The sequence below is a fragment of the Hetaerina americana genome, unplaced genomic scaffold (assembly GCF_022747635.1).
Source record: "Hetaerina americana unplaced genomic scaffold, ioHetAmer1.1.p SCAF_7, whole genome shotgun sequence".
Classification (NCBI taxonomy): Eukaryota; Metazoa; Arthropoda; class Insecta; order Odonata; family Calopterygidae; genus Hetaerina; species Hetaerina americana.
In genome coordinates this window covers 60,002,714-60,021,340 of record NW_027287316.1, presented here as the reverse complement: position 1 = coordinate 60,021,340, position 18,627 = coordinate 60,002,714, and the positions used below count along the sequence as shown (strand labels likewise).

The window sequence follows — 18,627 nt, the reverse complement described above, 5'->3', positions numbered from 1 at the left end:
GATAGAGATAAAAAGGTGAAAGGACGAGGTGCCAATTAGCGGAAGGGTGGAAATGTTGAAGAAAGAGATGTTGTTAATAGCAAAAATTTTTAGCCTCTGAATGAAGAGAGAAGTTTTTGAATACTTGGGAAGAAAGAAGATGAACATAAGGAATGTTTCACAGAATGGAAAAACTTTTATATGAGCTGAAGAGGTTAGTAGTCAAGAAAAGGGGTTGTCGCATATTGTATAGAAGAGATAAATATTTCTGATGCACGTTCACTATTTTACAAAGAGCCGAAAAGCTCGAGGGAAATAAATTATGCGTCATCGATGCTGGGAAATTTTTGAAGACTTCAGAACTTACCTATCCACTCCTGCTTATCTGTTCTCGCGTCATCCACACTGTGGTACTGGAACTCGTAGAAGAATGATGGCTTCGGGTTGTTTCGGGCGATCAGCTCGGTGTCGTACGTGCATGGGGCCTTAAGTCCAACATCAGAGATGAACTGGTTCGGTCACGTCAACGGGAAGATGAGATGAATGAGAAATTAACTTTAATAAACTAGACTAAACTGATAAGAGTACAATGGCTCCAGTACATATTTTTACTGTAAAAACTTACCTATATCATAAATACCTAATTACTCAAAGTGTTCTATTGATTGCACGACGGTTTTTTTATGGTCGATTGTTCACGATTGATTTTGAAAATGGTGGAGGAAATATAAAAATATGGAAGGAGTGACGCTGGTGAAATCAAATGAGTCAATGCTGGCGAAAAATATATCAGCAATGTTCATCGAAAAAAAAGGTTAATTCTGGGAATAGAAAGCTGTAAAATAACATTTTTATAATGTTAAAGTTCTACGACTGGTGTGTTAAACGAACAACCAAAATTGTAGTTTTGCATTTTTTAAATGGCTTATCTTGCATTAATAAGTATGCTTTTCACAAGTACGTTTGTCATAGCGAAAATATTTCTCGAGGAGATGCTGGAATATATGAAGATAACATTTTTAATTATTGGGTTGATTACTATCAACATAGAACGATTTACTGATATAAAAATCGACTACTGTTTCCACATTTATTTCCTGTTGATTTCACTTTTGATGCAATGCTGTTTACTTTGTATTTGGAAGTTTTAGTATTTAAACGCCGCATTAATTGTACATTGGCGTTAAAATTCTTGAAATTCGTTCTACTTTACATTAGATAGATAATTTTACCTGAAGTTTTTCTTTCAGATTGCTTGACAGCTGTAAAATTTGATAGGTATAGTGCGAACATAAGAATGTAATGAGTAAAAGAAAGTTTTCTAGTGCATGAAATATTGCGTGTGATCTAATGTCGAGAGGTTAACTTTCTGGCACCTCTATTCTTGTGTCTAGTCTCATTCGGGACAGGCTCCGAAAGGGTAAGCGGGAGAAGGAATAAAGTGATGAGGGAACCTAGGCTCCTCTTACATTAGATTCTTAATGAATTTTTCAGAATTCACTACGTGCTGTCATAATAAAATAAAATTTAAAAATCAGTTCAATTCTTTGAGGAGATAAGTCGTCAATCAGTTACTTTTCCCAAGCGACCATAAAATTTTGGACGCACGCAGCACTTGGAAACTAGTTCCCAAATTACGATAGTTTTTTTTAGTAATGCGGCTACTGGACTACTGCTTTTCCCCGAAAAAAACCCACTTTCTTAGAGCGCCCGGGAATATTCAGGTGCAATTTCTATTTTTATCCGGAATTTTACAGAGAATGAAAAATATGCATGCTTGTCTGTGAGCTTCTATACATATTTTTAATTTTAAATAGTGTTGTTTTAAGTCAAATGTTGTTCCTTTTATTCAGCATTTTAATTGCATTTGCCTTAAATCAAACTCAAAAGATCTAGTAACTTTTCTCCTATCCAACTGATCCCAACGCATTTGCATCTAATTGCGTGTGGTTTAACCACCTCCCACATGATAAATATTTCATTGAAATAAATATACATCATATTGTTTTGCATGTGAAACTATTTATTAAAAGTGCAACAGTGCATGTAAATGAGAATGTAAAAGTGATAAAAAGTAACTAGTAAGCAACTAACGGTTATATGGCACCGTAGAACCACTTCGCACAAGAAACCGTAGGTACTAAAATTGTGATGTAAAGGTGAATGAATCTTTCATTTTGAGGTCTTTTTGTGCAGTGAGAACAAGAAAACCACGCTGTATAAATCTAAAACAAATATTTTCCCCAAAATTCGTCTAACTTCTCATTTCCTCAAAAAACAGTCCATATATATTGATCTAGTTTGCCACATTTCGGGTTTAAAAATTGTCAGTCTGTAATGCAAAAATGCTGGCTTCTAATGGAACCGCGAGGAAATTTTTTAGAGAAGACTGATCGTGTCAAGAAGCGTCTCTGAAAGTCACAAGCCAAGGAATGAAAGAAGGTCCGGGTATCCGTCTTCTGTCTATTTCTCTTGTGAATGAATGGTGTCTCCCGGGTGCACCTACAAGTAGACCTACATACAGGGCCCACCACCAAGACCCACCACCTGTATACCTGTATCGCCCACATTGACGTACATGGAAAAATTCCCAGTAGATACAGGTCTTCATCAGTATCCAACCACGAAAGCCTTCACGAGAGCTTCCTTCACGCTCTATGCCAATATTTATCTGCTATTGTGTGGAATTATAATGAATAAAAGTTACAGATTTATAAAAAAATAAGCCAAAATCTTTAAGGAATCCGTTATAGAAAATTACAGCCGTTCGCTAAACGGTTTTTAATTCGTGAATTCATGTTTATATGATTAATATTAGGTATTGTATTTGGTCGTTGGCTGCGTGATTGTTATACGAGTTATATAATTATATACGTCGCGTTAGTCCAGAGTAGAAAGTTGGACTACTGACCGGAGGGCCCGGGTTAGGTTTCCAGGCGAGCCACTCTGGACACTCTCAGCTCCACCTAATCTGTGTGATTTTACGGGTAATAGGTCTTCCTGGGAAACTATAGCCGACAGAGGGAAAGAAACTGGCCCCCCTACCCTGATGCTGTGGGTAATGAAAGAGAATGGTCCGCATCAATGAAATGAGTTTTATGGCGGCATGATGAGCGCATTGGGTGAACATGCAGCCATCTTCAACGGACATGTAGAAGGAAAATTTATGTTAATATCATTTAATGTGTGTTTGAATGTAAGTGAAAATGCCGCCTTGATTTTGAATCGACCCACTTCGCGTCTTCATAAATACAAGGGTTGTATAAAAAGTATCATCTTAAGATCGATGTACTGCAGTCCTCCATTCTACTCTATTCAGCGTTAATTCCCTCAATCCCTAATGGCGTTTTCATTTAACCTTCTCCTTTCGTCATATTAACTTGTCTCTTGTCCTCCTTCATGGGATTTCCCCTTGTATCATTTTTCGATTCTTTGCCCAAATTATCACTCAATTTCGAAGTAATAGGAATACTATCTTACGTTAAGTACAATATATATATTTGATTTCTCTCAAAGTAATTTAAATAGCGAAAAAATGAACCAAAACTGCACTAAATTGTGTAGATATCATCAAAACACTTGTTGTAGTTAAATTGTAGATAGTCCCCCAATAAAACCCTCCCGATACTCACGTCCGCCACGGCGAGGGTGCTTCCGCGGGCCCCGGGCTCCGTGCCCCTGGCAGCACCGTCCCCGTAGTGTGCGGCCCTCGCCGCCTCGGCCGCCCTCACCGTCTCCTCAGGGCCACCACCCTCGCCCCTCCCACCGCCCCACAGGTAGAGGTGAGCCGCGGCATGGGACAGGGCGATGGAGTTCAGCGGCGGCATCCCCGTGCTGTTGAGCAGCTGCCGGATATCCTTGTCCAGGAACACTCGCATGAGGCGGCGCTCCATCGTGGGACCGACTGAGAGAGCAGTGGCACGCCAAAGGGAAATACGGAAAATTATCATTCCTGTAAGGGTGACCGAGGTCCCCACATAATTTCAGCCGGAGGACCCCGCTTGCCCCTTCCCTCCCTCCTCCTGGTTGCTCAAGATCTGGCGACCCTGAGAGTCCATGGGGTTTATTTCAGCGGAACGATTGACAGACAATACCTCCCAGTGATTCTAGTGGGTGCCCCGAGATATACTATCGTAGTGTTTAATGCTAGCAGAATATTGTGGAACAAAAACAAATTCCTGAGTGAATAGACCCTTGGGGAGCATAAACTTTAAAAGTTAGGACAGCTCAGCTCTTTAGGAAGTGCTTGGAAGGATGGGTAGAGTAGAAGGGGCATTATAAGAAGAATTACGTTAGGTAAGGAATCGTATATTAAAGGACGGGAGTTGAAGACGTATAAGTAAAGACTTGGACCAGCTATACGAAAATATCAGAATATGAAACGTTGTTTTGTTTAGCTGAGATACTTGCTCGTTGAGGCAAGGGGATAAGCAAAGGTTGGAGGCCGGCAAGATATATGGAATGGAAAAGACAGAAAAGACGAAAAGAGGATAACACTATGAAGTTCTAGTCATGGTAGCGGAAGAGAGAAAGCTATTGTGAGAAACTCGAAGGCTGGATATACTGAGAGGAAACGGGATGCAAAAGACGGTAATAGAGGAGAGAGACCTAAGAGAACAAGGTGGAGGGAGGAAAAGAATAGGCATTTTGGATGAAATTAAAGGAGGTGCAAGTATGAAAGCTAAATAATAAGCTTTTGAAATATTTGGTATGGGGTTATTGGATATTTTTGTCATGCTAGTTCGGGCTTATGAGCATAGTATTGTGTTGTTCCTGGGTTCCACAAAATCTTAACTTAGGCCGTTAGATTACTGTTAAAAATAATAATATAATTGAGATCATCATTTTACAGAAAATTATTTAACCGATGGCAGTTTACCACCAAAAATTAGCAATAGCGATGATGACTGAAAATCAGGATTACTAAAAAAAAAAAAAATATATATATATATATATATATATATATATATATATATATATATATATATATATATATATATATATAATATTCATATTCATTTTCGAACTTATTTATGATTACAGATGTACGAGTCGTATTATTTTGCATTGCTGTCATTTTATTTATTGTTTAAAACTATTGCCACCTCACTTTTAAGCACTGTTTAATGAAAATAAGGATTACTTGATTATTTCTACTGCTATACTTTTATTAGTATCACGCAAGAAAATAGATTTTGATGAAATTTACTCTTGTTTTCCACTGAGCCTTAAACCATCGATCAGGTGTACAAGACACGAAATAAACACAAACAACGAAATTATCTTTTGAAATAGTCGATTAACAAATTCAAGAAGATTGAAGGAATGAGGATTATATTGTAACGATAAAAATTCGAAATACATTTTTTAATTCCTTTCCATTAGAAAGGTGGATTAATGTAGTTTTCAAAAGAATTATTTAAATCACAATGGGTAAAAGGTAACTCGCGGGCGCTAATATTAGCGCATAAGGTAAAGAAAGACAAATTATCCACGAAAGACGAAGCCATCCAATATTTAGGAAATCAAGTTCTTCATAGATAGACACCGTTTATTGGTTAATTGAGCCACGAGATTTAAAACATCTCTATGACAAATTTTCTGTTGGGTTAAGTAAAATAGCGGTCCAGAAAACGTGAAAGATTCCTCGTTGTTATTTCCTCGGTTTGTATATATTTTCGTCAACACAAACTTGACAAGAGCAACCTCTCTTGCCGTTGGTTTCCCAGAATTCAGGGACCTCCCCGTTCATCAACTTCGCCGGACACCCACAAGCGCTTAAGCGCTGTAAACATTTTCCTACTCACAGTTGCTGAACCAGATGGACACTTCGTCCCTTGTCAGGCCGGACATGAAGGGCACTTGTGCGAACTTCCCCTCGGCCATGAGTCGCCGGGGGTCGTCGGGGATGAAAGGTCCGCCGCTACCCGTGGCCGTCGAACCCCCTTCCGTCCCCTCCCCGCTCCTTCTGCCGCCGACCAGGCCGCCGAAGCTGGCACCGTCCACGACTGGAGCGAAGGCCACCCCTAAGCCATCCTCCAAGTCCGCATTCTGGAATTGGAGAGATGGAAGGGAATGAATGACCGTCGAATTAATCATGAGGATACCAGTGAAAGAGTAATATACACGTATGTACGAAAAGTGCAGTGCATTCGGGGGCGTGGAAGCCAAGTAGATGGTGCGATCGGTCACCAACCGGGAGGTGTCAGATTTAAATGCCATTTGTGATACCCGTGGACTCTCCATCCAAAATAAAAACGGTGCCGTTTTCTGGACATTAGAATTTCTGGGGAAGTTGAATGGTGGCCCAGGGAAATGAACCAGCCCCTCTGCTCTGAATTTATTAATTTCACCCGCACTAAGACTTCGGTAGGAATGAGCTCTATCCTAACCTATCAACTATAAACCCTTCAAAAATAAACCTTTAAGATCGCCTATCAACACCATCCTTCTCCTTTATTGCTTTGGATAACCATGAAGTGTAAAAGGCCATAATAGCAGTACTTGTTCTTTCAAACACGTTGAAATAAAAACAAAAGATGCACTTCAAGGAATGGTAGGGTATGGTGGAAGGCTGTTGTAAAGGATTTGAAGACAGAGAGGCAGTGAAATTCATTACCAAGTAAAAGGGAGGAGATTTTAGGGAACTTTAGGTAGAGAGAGGGAAATAATAGGTATTTTGGATGAAATTAAGTGAACTAGAGGGCATGCAGAGATGAAGCATGAGTTATTGTGTTCAATAATAGGGGGTTTAAGGATCTTTTTTTGTGTTAATCATGAAATAGGATCCTAGGGTTCAAACTTATGGGGTATATTAAGCCGGGGACGCCACTACTAAAATACCCAATAAAATGTTCAACATTCATTTGGACGACATCCAAAAGTAAAACCGTGTTCTGATTTAATTTTTTATTTATTGATGTCTGATTAGATGAATTTCTTTGAGTGAAGTACCGCGTTGCAGACGAAGAAGAGAACTGGGGAGGGTTTTGGGGATGAACCTCGTCCCAAAGTGCTATTTCATGATTTGGTCATGACGATTCCCAGCTCCTAGTACTAGGAGGGGAAGTCTTCAAAAATAAATGCCGGGCGTATCAGTGGGTGGCCGCCGTAAGAGAGGCGAAGGCTTACCCACCTCTGCGATGAGATGAGCCGAGAAGGTCCGTAGGCAGGCGACGGCGTGGTGAGGCCTCCGGTTGGGCGCCGGGCACCCTAGACGGGAGGCCAAGGACTTGGTGTGGCGGAGAGGGCGAGGCTGCAGAGCCCACGGAGCGCCGCTGCACCCGCTCATGGCCACGGCGCACGAGAATAGACCTGTAGGGTTAGAATGGAGGAGTTGCTTTATTTATATCAACTCACATATACGTATTACAAATTGAGTGCAGGTGGATGCAGTAGTTAGGTGGCACCTTGTTAAAACTTAGTATTAATGTTAAGTTGGCATAAAATATAATTACATATTAAGTATACAGTGAAATTTAGAGAACAAAAAGAGACTGGTAAATATCAAATTCAAATAAAATTTAGGAAGGTGTGCAACAGCCATAACACCTGTGAAAATAAGTGAGAATCAGTTTAATATATTGTACTTGTAATAAAGAATGCAAGCGGTATTTTTTATTCTTCAAAACATATAAACTTAATCAAAATGGCTTGAATAATCTCTCCAAGTAACTCCTTCAAGTCTGAAAATGATGCGTTAAGAAAAGAGATTTTTTTTACCATGGTGTAGTGGAAGGTGGCCACGTCTCAAAAACACTTTCACCAACAGTGGCAAATGTTGTCATGATAGAGAAACACCCGTAACTACAGCACTAAGTTATGGTGGTTCACCTGCGAAGTTAACCAAATCCAAAGGGTGTGACTTCGAAGGACAAAGTTTCTTTCTTCCTAAAGTGCCGTAGTAATCAACTTGAAGTTTCTTTATTTGGTATGTTGTACGGGGTCACCTGTTATACAGGTATGTGTACTCAGCCAAAAGGTTTTTGGAATTCACACATCAGGTTAGGGCCAGTAGTTCCTTTCTTTGCCCTACCTGTGGTTTACCGGGAAGATCTGGTACACGAGATATCATACAGTTTGGGTGAAGCTATGGCTGTCCAGAGGTGTCACCCATACCCGCCACCTCACTCAGCTAATAAGTTAGTATTTAGGTGGTAGGGAAGCCTTGTGGGTAGATTGACCACGACCGAAGGATCAGAGTTCAAATGGAATTAAAATCTTGAGAAAAATAAGGTTTCGTAGGAAAAAAAACTACATCCTTTGCTTTGATTAAATGATTTCAGCAGGTCGACGGGCTTAGTTCGAGATGGATCCTAACCTGACTTGTCAAACCAGCCTTCAGGTTGTTGATTATTATGTTTGGTTAAGGTTATTCATGAAAAAAGAAATTATTTTAAAATAAATCATATTATGAAGCTATTCATCAATAAAAAAGATACCGGAATGGGACACAGGAACAAATAATGACTGGTGTCAAAGGGACGAAATACATAGATATGATGAGGTAAGGCAATAGAACAATTGAGTGAACAGCTGCGTCAATCTAATTTTAGGGTTTTATTAGTTTGATTTTAAGAAAAAGATATTTGTGGTTGCGTAAAAAAGCCTTTACGTACTTATTCGCTTACGTTTAGAGATATCATTCCTTTTGGAAATCGGTCTGGTCAAATGGAATGTGTAGCCCAAAATAAGAACCTTCTTTGGTTTTGAGATACTTTTTAAAACTAGATGGCACAGTTTAATTCTTATATCCGACCCATATGGTTTAAAACATCATGATACAGATATTTGCGACTATCCACGACCTGTAGAGTGCCCTAGTCTGGCAACAGAGCGAACAAGAAGGATAACATCATAATGAAATAGACTATTTTTACTCGTTCCTGAGAAAGTGTTATAGTTTTTTTAAATTTCATCTAGCACTACAGTTACATCATCTCGTAGTTTCTTGCTATTTTCTATTCCCCCTGCCATGAATCTGGGATTCATACCTTCATTGATTTATTTTCTTTGAATCGGGAATTCCTACTTCCCGCCCTCTTCCCCTCCTACCTTTCCATTACCACGCACATCATCCGCAAATAGCTCCCGCCGGAGGGTCGACTGACAACTTAAACCGGAATCTCATTTTCCGAGGGACACCCTCGGAGTCTTCGTCGTTTAAAAATTCACTCACCCCTGGAGACGGGTGACACCATGTGGAGAAGGACGGAAGCAGCACCTGCGCTGTTTCCCACCAAGCAGAGAGCGTTGCTCGCGTCGCCGCCGAAGGATTTGGCGTTGCGGCGCACCCACCTGAGGGCCTCGACCTGGTCCCAGAGGCCCCAGTTGCCGCGACAAGACGGCTCCCCCGTACTTAGGAAACCTGAAAATAATGCCAACATGAAAAATGCGCTCGTTCTCGTCAGAAGGAATTTTTTTAATCAAAGTATCTTGAATTTTTCAGCACATGAGGTCGTTACCATGGCACTCACCGTGCCAGACTCTCGCGTTACCTAAATTTTCTCACAGTCCTCGGCGCCTACTCTAACTGTATAGTTAACTATAATTCGCTTCAAAGGTAAAGAATGTGCCTAAATGCTGAAAGAGTAACATTGAAAAATATTGAAAATTGTCAAAATCACCTACGATTTTCACAGAACCGCCATATAAAACATTTTCTCGCGAATCGGTCAACAAATCCTAATTAACAAATACTCTTTAGAAAGCTATGATGACAACTAAAAATCTAAAAAACCATGTTTCTTTCAAAAATAGAAAATATTTCAAAAAGTATTTCGTGAAATTTAATCTAAAATACAATTTCACGATACCGAATCTGACAGCAAAACAACTCAAAATGAAGAAGAGTAGCTCAAATGTAAGAAGGAGGCAAACGAGAGCACATAGCCTTGTGATCGAAAACATTCCTGTTGAGAAAAAACTGGGATCGAATGTTAGTGGGAGAGCCATGCCTGTGAGGAGCGTGCACAGGAGCCTCCAGGGTAAGCCTCAGTGGGTGACGTCCACTGCCCCGGCTTCCCTGCAAACGCTGTCAAACGTTTCTCGATTATCTATTTCGTTCCTGCGATATTCTCAGATTCGTTGATCGAATGAGAGCCACATTCAGCAAAGGAGACAGGTGCTGCACAGGTTCAAATCAACGCCATTGCGACCTACTAAGTTTCCTTAATCCTCAAGCCTAACACGTCTTGATATCTTGGAATTCTACCTACTTTGACAACATCAGACCTTTCATGAGTTACACACAACAGAAGGCTATGCCAGCCAGCCTAAAAGGGACTAGTTCCAATAGATGGAGCATGGGAAAATGTAATCAAAAAATTATTGAGAGAGTAAGTTAGGTCAAATTTAGAATACAAGTATGCGACAAGTTTTGGGAATCAATAGGAAAGACTTAATCCATGAATTGGAAAAGGTTCAGACAAAATCTGCCAGATATGTTCAAAATTGTGGTGAGAAGAGAGTAAGCATGACAGGTAACCCTCACCCATCTCATCTGGTACTGGCATCCCTTGCCACACACCTTTTTGGTGGATCATGGGATATTTACACAGATGTATGCTGGAGTTATTAGATCACTAAGAGAGCAGGCAGGATTATTCTTCCAGAAAAGGACAGGGCCCCTGAGTCATGACCCCAAGGAAATGTTGTGGCACCAACATATTTGGGTGGATTCGACCACTGAGATAAAATCAGAGAGATAGGCACAATCACTGACAGATTCAAATTCTTGTTCTTCCCCTGCAAGATACGCAATTATTGACAAATCCAAACCCATACACCTAAATATATTTGATTAAAGACAAACATTTAACGATTTACAGTCAATTATTGCATGATTAATATGCATGTAGGTATGTATGTGTGTGTATGAGTGTTTTTGCATACGATCTAGTATACAAGTTTATTCAAATGTAAGAACAGCTGATGCCCACCACACACTCTTGCAATGGCTTGCAGGGTATTTTTTAAGTGTTAATGAATTCTCATGAAAAGCATGCTCAAAGAAGCTAACACATTCAAATTCATCGGATTAGGAAAACTATGTGAGACGGCCATCAACCTCACCAGTAATTTCAACCTAGGTATTGATCCTGGCAAGGAAAATGACTGACTGGTCCATTGGATTCTTAAATGAAGGAAACTGTTGAGAAGTCTGCTGTCTACCATGTGAATCTATGTAGTGAAGCAAATCACATTTCAACCAGCATCCCAGCTCAAGAGGTTAAATTACTTATCACACAAGTCATGGGTTACCATGACAGAGATAACACATGCACATGCATATAACGACTCATAAAAATTTCTGAAAATACTAAATCCTTACTCGAATCAACTCCTTTCTTTCACACTTCACACACATTTCATTGGCAAAATTATTTGAAGACCAGCAAAAAAATCACCAGCATTCGAATTACATGAGTAATTTTTAGGTATAATTTGCACCTCAGTCGTATCTTGAAGCCTCTGTCAAGTTTTTAGCTCCACCTTCACATTGTTGTCATCTTTTGGAATTCTCACAGTGTTTGCTAACATGTATTTATTTCATTTCATGCTACAGAGAACAGCATTTCCCTGAATAATGCAAATTAGTAACCTACAGGGGTCGTGAGAGGATGTGGGGAGAAAGAAGGAAGTGTTTGTTTGTCATGCTAATTCAAAAAAGTTAATAATGCATATTTCAGTGATTGGAAATGAAATAAATTCAAAATTTTAAAAATGCAAAGTCCACAATCATAAGATTCATGAACACCATATCAGTTGACCAAATCATTATTTTAGTTAAAGACTAGAATGTTTTGAGTTGTTTTCCTTCTCCCCCTCCTGTATCCTGATATGAAAATTATTGGTATATTGTTTAGTTTTAGCATATTCCTATCTGGAACCCAACATTTTAATATGCTAGTTAGTACATATTTAAATAACCAAAATAAAACAGTATGGAACAAAAATGTATTCAAAACCACATAAAGGGCCAAAGAGAACTATTTTTTCCATTACTGGAAATTAGGTATGTTAATGAAGGAAACTATTCATTTACGATCATTCATCCAAGCATACTATTAGATTACTTTCCATATGAGTTAATATTCACTTTTCTAATTTATTTTAGTAACTACACCTGCATTTTTTTAAGTAATTATGTTCTCTCTTGCCCTATTCACTGCAAGTGCTTAAGTCATTATACACAAGCAGACATACTCTGCAGATACTTACCTTCCATTCACTCTAAGCTTGCAATCTCTAATAATACCTAGCCTGACTTGTGTTTCATGCAGTACATGTAAGGAATAATTACTTCCATATCTGTAGGCCACTTTACAGCTTTAAAGAATGTCCTTAAGTCAATGGGAACTTAAAGTCCTGAACTCTTAAGTTATTAACACTATAATTTCATGGAAATAGGTCATGGAAATGATATGTGACTAATTTAAATAGATTATTTGAAGGGAAATTTTCATAGTGAAGAAATAGTTTCAAAGAAAATATTTTACAATTCCCTATGACTTCTAAAATATTTTGTTCAGTTCCATGAAGTTAAACATGAAATAGATCAACCCAAAATATAGTTGGCAGGACAATTCAACTTTTGGGCATTATTTGAAACTACAAATTTGAAATGGAAGTGTGGATATTAAAACAGTGAATGCATAAACTTGTCAAATAATGTTCAGGAAGTATCACAACATTAACTTTAGTGGAGCAATACATGGATTTGTACAAAAATGCAAACATTTCACTGTGAAAAAATCATTCTACCAGCCTTCAAACTCAGATCGCTCGATTTCTTTTTGAGTTCTTCAACCCATTAAGCATCTGATGCTACTGAAGTATCCTCTTCAAAACCTTAAGGGCTGATTAGCAACAAGAAGTTCTAATAAATTATCATCATAAAATGTTGCCTAGAATTTGAAATATGGCTTGTTGAGAGGAAGAGTGACAACTTTATAACTACATCAAGATGAAATATAAGTTATTTTTTGCCCTTCCAACATTACCAATGTGTTCAACTATGATACTTCCAGAATCAGTGACTGATTATTTAATGCAAGAAAGTGAATAGATATCTGGAAGAAGTCAACACCCACTATGTATGATTGTATGTTTTTACTAAGAATTCAAAACTCTTCAATATATTTCATAGTAAACACATATATACAAGGTGACATTTGAGGCGATCTACTCATAGACTTTAAAAATTATCCTTGCCCAGCAACTCAGTGAAATGATAGCATATTTTTATTTGAGCATATGTGAATTGATAAGCTTTACTGCTCCTGTACTGATGCAGTCCCATATGAGTTCCTGACATGAAGCCTTTGTGGCATGAATATCACCTCTTGGGGTTCTTGGATTTCATTATATTGAGATTTTACTGCATTTGAAAAAAATAACTTTTTTCATTTGTTATTTTTGTAATGAATTTTTAATTTGATACAGGCTAGTATTCATACACTAATTTCCAATATAAATTTGTAACCCTAAATCCACATTATTGGTTTTAATTATATGCTTACCATTCATTTTTTTGCAGGGCTAAAATTTACCATTTATAAAAAATAATTTGTTATAAATTAACTTATATTGAAAAAAGATTCCTTGCATAAATATTTACCCAATCATGAAGATATTGTCTAATTAAGAAATGAACAATGAACACATTTTGAAATTTTGTTAATTTATGGCCATTTGTATGTCCTGTACATATGCACTACTTTTTCAACCCTGCCTCATTGGAAGGATTTTTCTTGCTCTTGCAAGTATTCTACCAGACACTGATCACACCATTTATCAGAGTCTCCATACTTGATGATGTCTAACATTTGAAAAACAAACCTTCTGTTAACAGAATCAATCATCATCAACTTTACCCAAAAATTGCATATTTTAATGTGGTGGAAAATGGCATTTTTTAACTCATTCTCATTCATGATCTGAGAAAATACTGCTTGTTTCTTAAACTTTAAATGCATGCCAGAAAAAAAGCCTAAGTATGTATTTACATTTTTGCAAATAAAAGTAGCACATTTTGTTGAGCAGCTATGAGTGTCAGCCATATTATTTGAAAAGGGTTTTAAAAGCAAAGGACTGCCAAATTTAAACTTTTCCAAGTTGTCTGTTTCTGAGTATTTCTTCAGATGTAATGAATTATTGAAGTTTTAATAATGTGCTTCTCCTTCATTATGGAATATGTATGTATTCTCACGAGGGTCTCAACTTCTATCCAGTATGTGTGGCTTTATCCTCTGGTCATTCATTTTCATCTTTTTGTCATAATTATACTCTGATGAAATAATACTGATGTCAGTGCCACATGAAATAGGTGAAGCCATTGAAGCATGGTTTCTTTTCAAAAAGGGCCAATTCCACCTGCTATCATTGTTGTCACTGCACAAAATATTAATATTTGACCTTTTAAAGTGATGAATTCAATGGTGTCAGGCTCAACTTGATAAAAATTGAAGCAACTTGAAAAAGAAACACAACTTAAGTTTAAAAATCATTTTTCTATGCATTTTGTATGTAAGAGGTAACATTTATTTTACCAAAGAGAAATTCCTTGATTTAGTAATTCACAGTCTCTTAATTCCCATTCCAACTTACTCTTATTTCATTTGATAGATCGGGTTAAGACTTAACAGGAGCTTACCAAATGGCCCTAGCCTGTAGTTGAAGGTGACCACTACTGCACCTCTTGCTGCCAATTCCTCTCCAGGATAGAGTCTGCCCCCATTCATGTAGTAAGATCCACCATGTATGAAGAAAAGAATTGGAAGATCTTCGGTAGAGCCATTCTGTAAGTAAGGATAATCTAATTAATGAACTATTTACTTGTTATTTCAAAATTGTTATTGTTCTAATTCCTGTTGATAATGTCAATAATGTACCAATATATAGATCTGGTTCCTGGAGTGCAGGTATATTTTCAGAGACAGTAGGGAGGGAGAGGGTTAGCATTGGCAACATTGGATTAGAATTTGTTGTCTCAGGCATAATTTCATGGAATTTTCATAACATATTGAAATGAAATGCAATTATTAACTTTTTAATTCCACACACTTTATATAAAAACATGAACCAAGTTTTGACATTGAACGTCATCATCAGGTGGTCCTCATAGAAGCAAACTTGGTATCTATATCTTCTGATCAGGGGAGGGGGGTTGGTCAGAGAGGGAGGGTAAGGGAGGGTGGAGGGGTAAAAAGGTTAAAATGCAGCTGGGAGGAAAAGAGAATTATATCTTTTGGTGTCATCAATCATTGACTTGGAAGAGTGTAGGTCTAGGAGTGGGGAGTTGGAGAGATACAAAATTTTGTTGGCAAGTTCATCCTTTAAATGTATGCATTTCAAAATTTCCAACTGCTCCAAATCAGAAATCCTTTGACCTTCATTTTCAAAAGGAAGAATTTTAGTCAAAAAGTAACTTTTGTGGTCATTCTTGATGAGATGCTTTGGAAAGAGGGATGTTATGTTCTTATTCTTTACACATGTCTGGTGTTCTTTTATCCTTTCTTTAAATTTTTGTTCTGTTTGTCCAATGTACTTCGTGTTACATTCCAAGCACTTTAATTCATACACTGTACTCCTCTCGTTTTTTGGAACTTTGTCTTTAGCGTGAGAGATCAGGTTCTTAAAGTTTAGTTTCCCACCTCCATTTATTATCTCCTGGTACTTTCTTCTGCCTAATTGTTTGTTTTTTTCTTGCATTTCATTCTATCCTCATCATCATCATTAGCATCCCATGCTTTCCTTCTACTTTTCCTTGTCCCTGTCCTAAAGATTCTTTTTGTACTTTTGATATCATTTTTCTGATATGCTCCCATTTTTCTTCTACTGTACTCATCCACCTGATCTCACTCAAATTTTTTGCTAGTGACACCATGTGCTTTTTCTTTTTGGCCCTGTTAATATTTCTCTATTCCATTTCCTCATCTTTCTTCCCTGTTTTATACCCTTGAATCTGATATTACACTTAATTAGTACAAAATTATGATCTGAATCAACATCCATTCCTGAAAAACTGTATATTTTCATCACTCTATTCTTAAACCTGTGTCTAACTGATATCCCTCTGAGTCCCTGAGCATTTCCCATGTATATTTGCATGTACTGAAGTATTTAAACCAAGTGTCTGTAATTATTGAACCTTGCCTTCAGCCAAAGTCTATTGTTTTCTCTGATTGATACCTACCAAATGGTAGGTACCAATTAGATTTCCTCATAGTTAGACTTAAATTTAGCACCAGTGTCATCAGTTCACACAACTTCATGGGGCAGTTTTAGACCATGCATATTTGTCATGAAGTTTAACACTCAAAATGATTTGGTGGCAGGAAAAGACAATAGTGGTCAAGAAAGGACAACATGATCAAGCATCAGTTCTCATAAAAAGGAAGATTTATAAGATGTAATTAATAAAACTTTAAATGAGTATAAAGAGAAGGAAATTCTTGGTTAATAGTAAGTAGATCTTGCAATTGGAATTAAGAGGGAAGCAGAGGGTAAAATGAGAAGCAATAGCAAAAAAAATAGATTTTTAATTATTTCACCCTGTGAAAATTTTTAGAAGACATATAGTATTTACAGCATTTAATTTGTAAAGTGAACTAGAGAAACCTCAGAGGGAACCTTTTGAGGATTTATCATCAATTATCATTTATGCATCTTAGAAGCTGTTGACTGGTGGCAATGAAAGATTATTTTAGCATAAATGGAGTTTCAGGAGTCTCAGGACTTTCTATGGAAGAAGGCAAGAAAATAGTAGGCAGCAATGGATGTTACACGAAGGCCATAAGAAACTTACACTCATACGCTTAACTTAATGGAATCTTTCAATGGTTGGATAAAGTATGAAAGAGAGCACTTGTGGTTCCACTATATATTTTAATAACTCAGGTTTTGACACTTTGAGTCACCTTCTGACCAGCGTTTAGTGGAAGTACAAATTTTCTCTTCCTATCCAATCAAAGAAAGGCATTTATGGAGCCAGAAGAGATTCAGAAGAGGTGGAAGAATATAATGGGTAGAGATTGAACCAGTCAGCTTAAAATAGAAAGGAGATATGATATAGACAAGGTTCACCTGGGTCCCAGGGTATTAGATAGGTAGTGATGGTCTACGTAATATGGAAAATGAAGATGAGCAAAGCAGTAGGAATAGATGCATCTGTAAAATTACTAAAGAGAGAAGGTGAAAATAAAGGGAAGAGATTTTATGGGTGTATATAATGGTAATACATATTTATAAGGAAGAAATTTGGCCAAAAGACTCCACAACATCAATTTTGATCCTCATATTAGCAACTTTGATAGACCCAGTTCTTCTAATATTTATGCTAAATGATGAAATTTCTCCCAAAAAAAACATGCTGGATTTCCTTCACCCATTAGATACCCAAAGGACCTGAATGTTAACATTTCATGCAAAGAAAGAAACAATGTTTCTAAATGCAGTGAAATATTAATCACTGTCAGGCGAAATTAATCACTGTCATGATGCTGGCAGTAATTTTAAATCTTGGTATGTTTTCATTGCTATTAACCTCTTTTAAACTGCAGAATATTTGAGCAGCAGGTCCTGCCCCATTGCATGATCTTGTGATTGTGATGACATCAAGCATGATTTAAAAGATCCAAGTTCATTTTGTCACAGCTGTCAATATCCCTTTCCCCATAACACCTCTTCAATTCAATTTATCTGCCTTCTTCAAAATTTCCCCATAAACCTCTTCTCTTCAATCCTGTTATAGTCCCTCTTTACCTCATTCCTTTAATGCTGACATCTCAAAAATCTGTAGTCTATGATTGTACTCTTTCTCCAAAGACCAAGCTTGAAGTACCTTCTTCAACTCACCATCTAAAATCAATACCTGATGTCGCCTATGGGTAAAACCAGTAGAATTATTAAGTTTTTTATGTGAAAAAATATCAAGTTCATTTATTCAGTCACCATCTAAAAGTTTACAAAATTTTATTTGTCATCATATGCAACCCCTACTATTGATTCCCTTACTTTTGTCACTGGATTCTAAGCCTTGAAAATTTGAATGTGTTTTGTGGACTACAAGAAAATCTACAAAAATCCTGCATGCCAACTGTGTTCCAGGGTAGTAACATCGCACCCTATAGCCAAAACAGTATCACAAGAAAAATGTCAAGGCAAAAAAATAAAATTCTTCATGTTCTTGATAGCCTATTTTCTCCTAATAATTCCCTTAATAATTGGAATATGCCCTTCAGAATAGTAGAAATTGCCATATGAAATTTATTTAATTCCCATTTAACTAGTCTGATCTTTCATCTGGCTCCTAAACTTGATTTTATTTCACATGAGTGCACCAACCAGCAGCATTCTTTAATAACTAGTCATACAAGTAAATTACAATTGCTTTTGATACAAGTTAAAAAATGGCCTAGGTGATAAGTTCATTATGATAAGATTAGCTGTTCTATTTTTTAATTCATTAAGATAGAATCAATTTTAACAGAGGTTAAGACACTTAAATACTAATTACTAGGAGCCTGATTCTCAAAACCACAATTCAAAATCAATGCCACCCAAGATGACTTTGATCATCCAAGCTTTTGGTTTAACTTGTATGAGTAATGATAAATAGGGGCTGCAAGCAGGCTTTGCAGTACC

At 37.4% G+C, this 18,627-nt stretch overlaps 1 protein-coding gene across 1 annotated transcript in view; it reads right to left on the bottom strand.

The window, feature by feature from the left end:
* The window catches only part of LOC139696757 (liver carboxylesterase 1F-like), an 87,225-nt gene that overhangs the window by 6,628 nt on the left and 61,970 nt on the right, over window positions 1-18,627 (bottom strand). Inside the window, exons 3-8 of the mRNA XM_071595597.1 lie at window positions 14,636-14,780; window positions 9,158-9,346; window positions 7,115-7,293; window positions 5,787-6,030; window positions 3,612-3,883; window positions 347-488 (exon numbers count right to left, since the gene is read on the bottom strand). Of these exons, the coding sequence (XP_071451698.1) occupies window positions 347-488; window positions 3,612-3,883; window positions 5,787-6,030; window positions 7,115-7,293; window positions 9,158-9,346; window positions 14,636-14,780 (1,171 nt within the window). The remainder of the gene's footprint in view (window positions 1-346; window positions 489-3,611; window positions 3,884-5,786; window positions 6,031-7,114; window positions 7,294-9,157; window positions 9,347-14,635; window positions 14,781-18,627) is intronic.